At 33.4% G+C, this 9,761-nt stretch overlaps 2 protein-coding genes and 1 non-coding gene across 3 annotated transcripts; 1 reads left to right on the forward strand and 2 right to left on the reverse strand.

Moving 5' to 3' along the window:
* Nucleotides 1–229: 229 nt before the first annotated feature.
* Nucleotides 230–1,084, reverse strand: LOC107058742 (uncharacterized mitochondrial protein AtMg00810-like). Its single transcript, XM_015304825.1, has 2 exons — nt 932–1,084; nt 230–802 (listed from the first exon to the last, which is right to left on the reverse strand). The coding sequence occupies exons 1-2, from the start codon at nt 1,082–1,084 to the stop codon at nt 230–232; spliced, it is 726 nt and encodes a 241-aa protein (XP_015160311.1).
* A 2,364-nt stretch (nt 1,085–3,448) lies between these two features.
* Nucleotides 3,449–4,511, reverse strand: LOC107058743 (uncharacterized). The gene is made up of 4 exons (XM_015304826.1): nt 4,412–4,511; nt 4,144–4,354; nt 3,807–3,993; nt 3,449–3,652 (listed from the first exon to the last, which is right to left on the reverse strand). The coding sequence occupies exons 1-4, from the start codon at nt 4,509–4,511 to the stop codon at nt 3,449–3,451; spliced, it is 702 nt and encodes a 233-aa protein (XP_015160312.1).
* Nucleotides 4,512–5,562: 1,051 nt separating this feature from the next.
* TRNAY-GUA (transfer RNA tyrosine (anticodon GUA)) lies at nt 5,563–5,653 on the forward strand. Its single transcript is given in 2 exon segments — nt 5,563–5,599; nt 5,618–5,653. It is a non-coding gene; the product is annotated as a tRNA-Tyr (tRNA).
* The last annotated feature ends 4,108 nt before the right edge of the window (nt 5,654–9,761 follow it).

Here is a 9,761-nt window from a genome sequence, read left to right on the forward strand (position 1 = left end):
CTCATGAAAAACTAGATTCTTGGCAATGTGTACTGCAGCTTGACTGTCTTACCTGTATTGGCAAGGGACATTTCACAGATAATTTATTCAATAACCTTTCAAGCCATACCAGCTTACCTACTACTTGTCTCACAGCCCTGTATTCTGCTTCTACAGAGGATAAAGAAATTATGGCTTGTTTCTTAGCCTTCCAACTGATAGGACTATCACCCATAAGTACTAGATACCACTAACTAACTGACTTGCTTGAATCAGGACATGCAGCCCAATCTGAGTCACAATAGGCACTTATAGTAAGGTTAGGCTTGTTTGAAATGAAGATTCCCATTGTAGGATCTTGTCTCAAGTATCTAAGGACATGATAACCAGCTTTCAAGTGTGGTTCTCTAGGAGTTTTCATGAATTGATTGAGATGCTGCACACTATAAGCTATATCCATCCTAGTATTTGTAAAAAAGTTAAGTTTCCCTATCAACTTCCTGTAATGGGTAGGATCTGACAATAGTTCCCCATCTATGGCCTTTAACTTCTCAGTATAATCAAGTGGTGAGGTTGCAACTTTACAGTTAAAAGAATCAAACTCTTTCAGGAGGTCAGTGGTGAACTTCCTTTGTGAAATGAGAACTCCATCAGCCTGTACAATATTTCTAACCCCCAAGAAGTAGTGCAGTCTACCTAGATCATTTATCTTGAATTGATCATGCAAAAAGGATTTCAAAGAGTTGATTTTCTCCAAATCAGTTCCAGTTAAGATCACATCATCTACATATATGGCAACAAACACTAAAGAATCTCCCTTCCTCTTAAGAAACAATGAATAGTCACTATCTGAATGTATGTATCATCTTAAACAAAGACCGTTGGCCAATTTGTCATACCATTGCCTACTAGCTTGTTTCAAACCATACAATGATTTTCTCAATCTACACACCATATTTTGACTGTCCACTGCAAGACTTTGTGGCAATGTCATAGACACTTCCTCATTTAAGTCACCATGAAGGAAGGCATTATTGACATCTAATTGATACAAATTTAACCCCTTCTTAACAGCCAAGGTTATGAGGGTCCTAACAGTGGTCATCTTAACCACAATAGAAAAGGTCTCATTATAGTCTATTCCAATTTATTGAGTGTACCCCTTAACCACTAGACTTGTCTTGAGCCTCTCCACACTACCATCTGCCTTGTGTTTAATTTTGTATACCCATTTACATCCAATAGCATTCTTTCCTTTAGGTAGGGGAACAAGTATTTTTTGCATACAATGCTTGAAATTCTTGTGTCATTACTTTCTGCCAGGCAGGATGTAAGATTGCTTTTTCATATGAAGAAGGTTCACAGTCATGTGATATGTTTTCAATCAACTGTTGACTATCAGAACACAAAGTTGTGAAACAAACAGTATCATGGTTGGATACAAAAGAGGTGAGGGAATGATGTGGACTAGAGGTACTTGTGGTGGAATGTAGGTTAGGAAGAATGTAATTATATTCTTCCAAGTAGGTGGCAGTATGAAGTGATCTAGCTAGTTCTTCTTCTAAGGGTAGGTATAATATCATAAGATCGAATAGGTGCATACAAGGATTGTGTGGTGGTTAATGTGTTGGTGGGTGGATGGATATCATGGCCTGCAGGTGAGGCTGTGCTTTCATCAGTATTGTTGATTACTTGATTTGTAGTGACTGCATGTGATGTGTTAATGTCCAGTAATTCATCATTAGAAACATGCTTGTTGAATTTGGAATATAAGTAAAAGTGTTTTGAGTGATGAACTAGAAGCTCTAAAACAGAAGGAAAACTAGAACCATCAGGAGCAAGTATAAAAGAAAACACAGACTCATGAAAAACAAGATCTCTAGATACATGGACTCTCTTGGTAGCTAAATCTAAGACCTTGTATCCTTTTGTATTGAAGGGATATCCAACAAAAATATGTGGTGTTGCCCTTGGTTCAAACTTGTCCTTATGAGTTTTCAAAGTAGTAGGAAAGCATAGGCATCCAAAACTTCTAAGATGAGAGTATGTGGGTTGTGTATGGTATAGAAGTTCATAGGGAGTTTTATTTTTTAAAGGTTTGGAAGGCTATCTGTTGATGAGGTATGTGGCTGTTAGTACACATTCTCCCCAGTACCTCATGGGTAATTTAGACTGAAATAGGAGGGTTCTTGCTGTCTCAAGGAGGTATTTGTGTTTTTCTTTCAACTATATCATTTTAATGGGGTGTATATGGATAAGATTTTTGGTGTATTATTCCCTTTTCTTGGAAAAAATGAGTGGTCTTAGTAGAGGTGAATTCCAGACTATTATCAGACCTGATAGTCTTCAATTTGGTCTAGAATTCGTTTTCCACAAGAGATATGAAAGCCTTGATTGTTTGTAGGGCATTACTTTTACACCTTAGTAGTTGTGTCCAAGTTGATCTAATGAAGTCATCTACCATGGTTAAGAAATAGTGATAACCATCATGAGTAGGGATGTGGTATGGTCCCCATAGGTCAATGTGAAGCAGCTCAAAAACTCTACTAGTGGTGGTTGTGCTTTCTGGGAATGGCATTCTAGGTTGTCTAGCCATAGGGCATATGACACAAGTGAAGGGTTGTTTGGTGGAGAAGGTAATAGGTATAGTTGGAATGCTCTTCATTTTTACAAAGGGTACATGACCTAGTCTAGCATGCCATAAGAGTTCATTTGTGTGAGAGTTATCAGATTTAACAACAAAAGAAGAACAATCAGTAATATGGCATGAAGAAGAATCAAGTTTAGGACAATCATCTTTATTATCAATAGAAAAATGTTTTATAGTAAATGGTGTTGAAACTTCATTACACTTGACTAAAGAAGGAACAAAAGTACAATGACTGGAGATGACATGAGGTCTCTTGCTCCCAGTAGAAAATTAACAACAATTATGGCACTTTGAACATAGGAAATATAGACCATTCTTGGCTCTACCAAGTTCCAGAGGGCTATTCTGAGAAGGGCCCTGCAGTAAACAAGAAATGTTGTTAAAACTCACCACACCTTTGAGTTGAAATGCTAGACAATGAACTGATATTAGATTAAATTTGAAACTAGGAACAAAAAGCATTTTCTGCAGAGTTAAAACTGGACTTAAACATATATCACAAATCTCAGTCATTTTGACTTTGTAACCATTGGGTAGACTGATAAAGAAAGGATATGGGAATGGTCTAATGTTTGTGAGAGTGTTTTTATTGTAGGTCATATGATGTGATGCTCCTAAGTCTATGATCCAAGAGTCATCAGTTAATTTTACACATCTACAAGAAAGATCTTATCTCAGTAATAGAAGAGTAACAAGCAAGCATAGGTTCACAACTCCACTTAGCATGTTGTCTGAGTTAGTAGTTCCATGTCCAACTTGCAGGGATCCCAAAAGATTGAGCAGTTGTTCATACTAATTTTTGGACAAGTTCAATGGCATTTATTTCCTCAACTCAGGTTCCTCTTCACATTGGCTCCTATCATTCTCAGAGGTGCATATATTTGCTGCAGAAACAACACTTTTCCCTTTGGAAAACTTTGAGTTTGATGGATATCCATGAAGCTTGTAGCACATTTTTTCTTGTGTGACCTGTTCTCCAGCAGAAGTCACAAAACAAAGAGCTCCTGCTGGTGCTAGAATTACCTCTAAACACATTTGTGTTGTTCAAATTTCCAGATATTCCTGTGCTGCCTTTAGAAGAACTGTAGTTTGTACTGAGGCCTCCCTTAGATCATGTACTAATGGCAAAAGCATTCAGGGAGGTTGAGTCTAAGGCTGTGTGTTTGTAGGGTCTTACTTCCCTTTGTTTTTCCTCTTGAGACAATATGGAAAAAGTTTGTGCCATACTAGGCAGGCTACTCATCATGAGAATGTTTCCTCTGATGACAGTGTATATTTCATTCCGTCCCATCAAAAAATGTATGAGTCTTCTATCCTGTTCAGCATTCACCAACTTAATCTTACCACCACAAGTGCACACACAACTGCATTGAGAGCTTACATCGACAGTGCTCATCTCTTCCCAAAGTTTCTTCATCTTTGTACAGTATCCCGTAACATCCAAGGTCCCTTATACAAGATCATTTATCTCATTTTGAAGTTGGTACAACTAACAACCATTGGTCTGATCATACCTGTCCTCCAATTCAGCCCACAATTCCTCTGCATTATTAACATATTGCAGACTATCTCTTAGATTTGGTGACAAGGAATTCAAAATCCAAGAGGTTATCATATCATCACATCTCTCCCACTGTTGGAAGCTTGGATCATCTGGATTGGGTTTTGCAAGTTTCCCATTGATAAAGCTTGTTTTGCTCTTAACAGATAAAGCCTTAAGAACAGCTATCTTTCAGGATCTATAACCAGTATCATCGAAAATTCCATGTAATAGAGATGAACCTGCATTCTCGGAAGGGTGTAGATAGAAAGGACTAGGAATATCCATCCTAACAGTGGATGTAGAACCACTTGAAATTGGATCAACTTGTTGATCAACCATAGTGAGATGATCGTGGAGATATTTAAAACGAGTGAGAACCAGAAAGAAGAAACAGATTCAACTGAAAAACAGCAACTGAAACTCAAAAATTGAAACAAAGAATCGAAAAAGGAATTAAATTCACAATGTAACTCTTCGAGAATTGAAGCTCACAGATTGTTGTGGTTGCGGAAAGGAAGAAGGATCTAAGCCTTGTGCTCTGATACCATGAGAAAATCAATACACTGTGATGCTAAAAAATTGAATTCCTCCATTGATGAACCTTGAGTTCATATGAGAAAGGAAGAAGAAGATTCTGGAAAAGCTACATGAAAAATCTATTTCATTGAATGTGAAAAATTAAGAGAGTAACTATTACATGTGATTCTATATATAGATATACAAATTGAAAGCTAGCTAACAAACTATACAGATTTTGACTTCCCTGTAACTAATTCTAACAAATTGTACTGTAACAAACTTGTAACTAACTAACTTTGTGACTAGCTAACAGTAATAACTAACTTATATTCTCATCAAAATAAGTCAAAAAGGACTTAAAATAAGTTTGGAAGTGTTTGGCAAGGTTAAAAATAACTTAAAATAAATTAAAAATGACTTAAAATAAGTTAAAACTAAAAGTAGGTCTCTCCTACTTTTTATTTTTTTACTCAAAAATCATTTAAGTTTGACTTTTATTTTTGACTTAAAAGTTACTTTTTAAGTCAATCCAAATGGGCTCTAACTCTTATTTTTATTTAAATTTTACTTCTAGAATTATATTAACAGTTTCTATAATAATTGTCTCGGTGAAAGGATATTTTTTAACGTTGAAACTAATGAAATCTTACCTAAAACAAATACTTTGGAAAACAATATTTGAAGAAATCAATTATAAATTTTTTAAAAAATATTTCATAGATGACATTGCATAAGATGTCTATTATTTATTATATTAAGCTGAAAGGAGAGCTTATCTTTTAACTTTACTTAAAACATCATATGCCTATGTTTTAGAAAGGAAATAAATAGTTTTGTTGATTAGTTATGCTTGCCATGATTTAGTCATCATCCGACCTTAGCTCAGTTGGTAGAGCGGAGGACTGTAGTTGGTGATGCCTTCAGGCATCCTTAGGTCGCTGGTTCGAATCCGGCAGGTCGGATTTTTATCTTCTTTTTTTATTTCCCCATTGTTTGGTTAACTTTTGAGTAGGGGTGGGCGTTCGGTTCGGTTCGGTTTTCAGTTTTAGAAAAGTGTGCACCATATACAAACGAAACTAATTCAGTTCGATTTAGTTCGGTGTTTTGAATCGATTTTTCGATGTGAATGAAAATTAAAATGAGGACAAAATTAAAATATAATATACTTAAAAATTTAAAAGTATGTTAAGGAATATTGTGTCTCGCCATGGAACACTTATTTGCTAACTAAAAGACTATATTTATCTTTGTCAAGAACATTGTGCATCCAACTATTTCTCGAGAAAAACAAGGACGAAGACAGATTCTTTTACATAACGTACATTGATAAAAATACGTTTTGGTTCTTCTTGGGGATTAATATTTGAAGTTAACTATTGAATTGTACATTTTTTGCTTCTTTGATTTGTTCATGAATGATTTAATTGTTAGTTGACTCTTTATTTTTAATTAAGAGAATGCCCATAAATAACACCAAACACCGAAGTTTTGAGACCCTTACACCGAACACCGAACCGAAGAACCGAACTTTTGAAAAAATAACACTGACACCAAACCAAAAGACCGAAGAATTGAAACCGAAGAACCGAATTAGTTCGGTTCGGTTCAATTTTTTGATTTTTCGGTATTTATGTCCACCCCTACTTTTGAGTGATCCTCGTATAATATTAGTAGTTTAGTTGATTGATTATCTAAATTTTTATTTTATTAGCGAACATTCGATTTCACTAATATAATGCTCTCCCTCATTTCTCCTTTCACTTTTCAATTTATTTGATTAAAGATATAATTAATTCGAAGACAAAATTTATAAGTCAAATTTAATGTTATACTCCCTCTGTCCCTAATTACTTGTCCACTTTTCCATTTTTAGTTATCCCTAATTACTTGTCCATTTTGATAAATCAAGAAAGGACAAAATATTTTTACCTATTATACCCTCAATTAATTACTTTGAAAAATGTAGAACTTCTTGAAAATCTTAAGTTTTTAAAATGGTAAACTCACTAGGTCAATTATTATTTTCTTAATAGGTGTGTCTATTCAAAAGTGGACAAGTAATTAGGGACATAGAGTATTTTTATCCCGGAGGTAGGATACATTAGTCCTAACTCCTATGATAAGAACCTCAGCCTATAATTCCGAAATAAATTTAACTGGGAATCGAATGCAAGACATGCTAAAATCATTCTCGGAGTACTCCCTTTTTTTTTCTTTTTTTTTCTATTGGTCTGATCACATGCATAATTTCCTACTCAGCATTGATGTTTTTCATTTTATGTTTACACATAAAAGAATGTGGAAACACTATTTCTTGTCTTGTTTTGATTTCTTAGTGGATATTTAATATTCCTATTAGGAGCTAAATTAAATTTGAATTTGTATATGTTGTTTCACATTCTCTAACAAAGGCGATGAGCTCGGAATGGAGTATAGCTCCCTTTCTTTTTCATCAAATTATGAATTTATTGTAAGATTAAATACTTTGGTACACATCAGGATCTTGAACATGATATTCTTACATAGAGATCGTTAGGGGCACATACTTGATGCAGAAGACATCATCACAGAGAAAAGCGGAAGCGTTAGTCGTAAATTGATTTTTACCTCCTTGTCCTAGCTTTATGTTACCACATCCGTCAGCGATGGAATTAATGTAGAGAATATGTGGTAACCCTAATGGATGGAGGACCAACTAATAGAGGTTATGACTTAATCTGATACGTCTATCAAATAATCAATGTACGGACGAGATCTATTATTCATTAAATATTATTTATTGTATTACTTGAGTCACAAGAAAACTTGGGCCATAAGTAATAATTATTCTTACATTCTCCCACTTGTCCCAATGACCATATACATTAATATTTCATAAACATTAGTTGTGCAGACAATAAATCTCCTTTGTAATGTCCATCATACATACCACAATATAACAAACTACTAATGCGAGTTATGGCGGTTGTACATAAATTTTAAGATACATACTTCCTTCCATATACTACTACATTAGCAACCTATCATGCTACTCATAGAGACTTATCTTGTAATATCTCAAAACTAGGGGTGTACATAGGTCGGTTTGATTTGGTTTTTCATTAAAAAAATCGAAATTAATTATGTCGGTTTATTAAATCTAAAAACCAAATCAAATCACGCAAAGTCGGTATTTTGGGTTTCGGTTTTAGTCGGTTCTTTCAATTCTTTTCGATTTTTTGGTTTTTTCGGTATTTAACAACTATACGGTATTTGAAAAAAAGATCAAATATATTTTCACTTACTTGTGTGATAAATTAAACTTAAGAAATGTTAAATGAATAGAAATTTTCGTAAAGACGGTAAAATATCAAACTTATACTTTCGTTGGGATTAGTTGAAAAGTATGTGATATATATTAAGCACTTGGAAATATTCCAATAAGTATATATCATAGGAATATTCTAGTAAAAGTCTTGAAGAGCGATTAAGGATGCTTGATGCCATATAATATAGTAATCTTATTATAGGCCATATCTTTCTTACAATATTACTATTTGTTTTACGTGACGTGAACTTCCCAACTTGTATAATTAGGACAAGGAGGAATATATTGGAATTAGTTTCAAGGATTCCTCTAAGAATGCGCACAAAAGAGGAATCTATTGGAATATTACTCATTAATACATGGAATATAGGAACATGTAAGCCACACTTTAGTCAACTTGATGGAAAGTCTAACAAAGAAAATATAATTGAGAGTTGTGATGGGATGTGATACAAATTTTTTATTTTTTAATGAGAGATTTAAATTTAATTTTTAAAAATTTTAAAAAAAAACTTGATTAGAAGTGTTTTCCCTTTTAATAGACCTTATTTAGGGGAAATTCAAATTAATAAAGATTTCAAAGCAAATACATATATTAGGATCAAAAACTAAAAATGAAAATATAAAGGATAATCATAACATGTTAGATACTACTTTTGAATGAATTTTAGAGATATGATCAAGAAAAGTGGATGTTGGAATACTCAGGTAGGTAAAGCCATACTCAGAAAAAGTAAGATTGTGAGTTCGAGTCACGGAGAAAGCACAAAGGTAGGGGCTCCTAGGGAGGGGGTATAATGAAGAAAAGTAAGATAAAGTTTACTTCAAAGCATTATAATAAAATTAACTATAGAGTATAAAACAATGGCTAAATAATTATATTTTTTGTCTTAATTTATGTGATACATTTTCTTATAGTCTATTCTCGGAGAATTGTCTCTTTTTCCTATTTGACAACTATTTAATGACATCTCCATTTTATTCTTGTTAATCTCACATAATACTTTATTGTGAAGAAAAGTCAATAAAAAATAAACAATAAAGTTTCTTTTATTCCTTAAATTTCGTGTTCAATCAAACGATACGAGATAAATTAAAACAAAGGAGTAAAAAATATGAGATATAAACAAATGAAGGTACACTACAACAAAAACAACTTTTAGCGGCAATAAATAGACAAATTAATAAAGAGTACTAAAGTCTTTACCGGCATTAGTTAAGTGTCATTAGATCCAATGTCGCTAAAGGCTTTAGGGACATATACAAAGTGATAATTGCTCCTAAAAATATATATTTAGCAACAATTGAGTTATTGCCGTTAAAAATTATTTTTAATGTAGTGATAGAAATAGAGCGTCTACTCGTGTCAAGTTCATCAAAGAAGAGGACATATAGTGTCATCCTCCTCGGGCTATTGTTAAAGATGGTAAATATTTATTAAAAGTCAACTACTCCTTATAAACATATTAGGTGGGAGGCAAATCAATATGCGAATTTTCTGACAAATGAAGGTTACAAACATGAAAAAGATTTGCTAATTTGGGAATAAATGCGCTCAAGAAAACTGTGTCTCCTCTCTTGACAGACTAAAATCATGCAACTTATAAAAGATTTTGAGTATGAAAAGAAAGAAGTAATATATTTATCAAGAAAAGGGAATTTTTTCCCAAACTTTTAACTGATGATAACATTTTTATTCAATTTCAAGGACAACCATAGACATCATTTTAGCTACTTGTATAATATATATATATATATATATA

This window comes from Solanum tuberosum, unplaced genomic scaffold (assembly GCF_000226075.1).
Source record: "Solanum tuberosum cultivar DM 1-3 516 R44 unplaced genomic scaffold, SolTub_3.0 scf00617, whole genome shotgun sequence".
NCBI lineage: Eukaryota > Viridiplantae > Streptophyta > Magnoliopsida > Solanales > Solanaceae > Solanum > Solanum tuberosum.

Bases quoted from the DNA above. Each gene is read 5' to 3' on its own strand.
- LOC107058742 (XM_015304825.1), bottom strand. From the start codon at position 1,084: ATGACCACTGTTAGGACCCTCATAACCTTGGCTGTTAAGAAGGGGTTA. The intron at 803-931 runs GTGTGTAGATTG...TTGTTTCTTAAG, and splicing joins CAGTGGACAGTCAAAATATG to AGGAAGGGAGATTCTTTAGT.
- LOC107058743 (XM_015304826.1), bottom strand. From the start codon at position 4,511: ATGGTTGATCAACAAGTTGATCCAATTTCAAGTGGTTCTACATCCACT. The intron at 3,994-4,143 runs GTATGATCAGAC...CTCTCAATGCAG, and splicing joins TGGGCTGAATTGGAGGACAG to TTGTGTGTGCACTTGTGGTG. The intron at 3,653-3,806 runs GTAAGACCCTAC...ATGTGTTTAGAG, and splicing joins AAGAGGAAAAACAAAGGGAA to GTAATTCTAGCACCAGCAGG.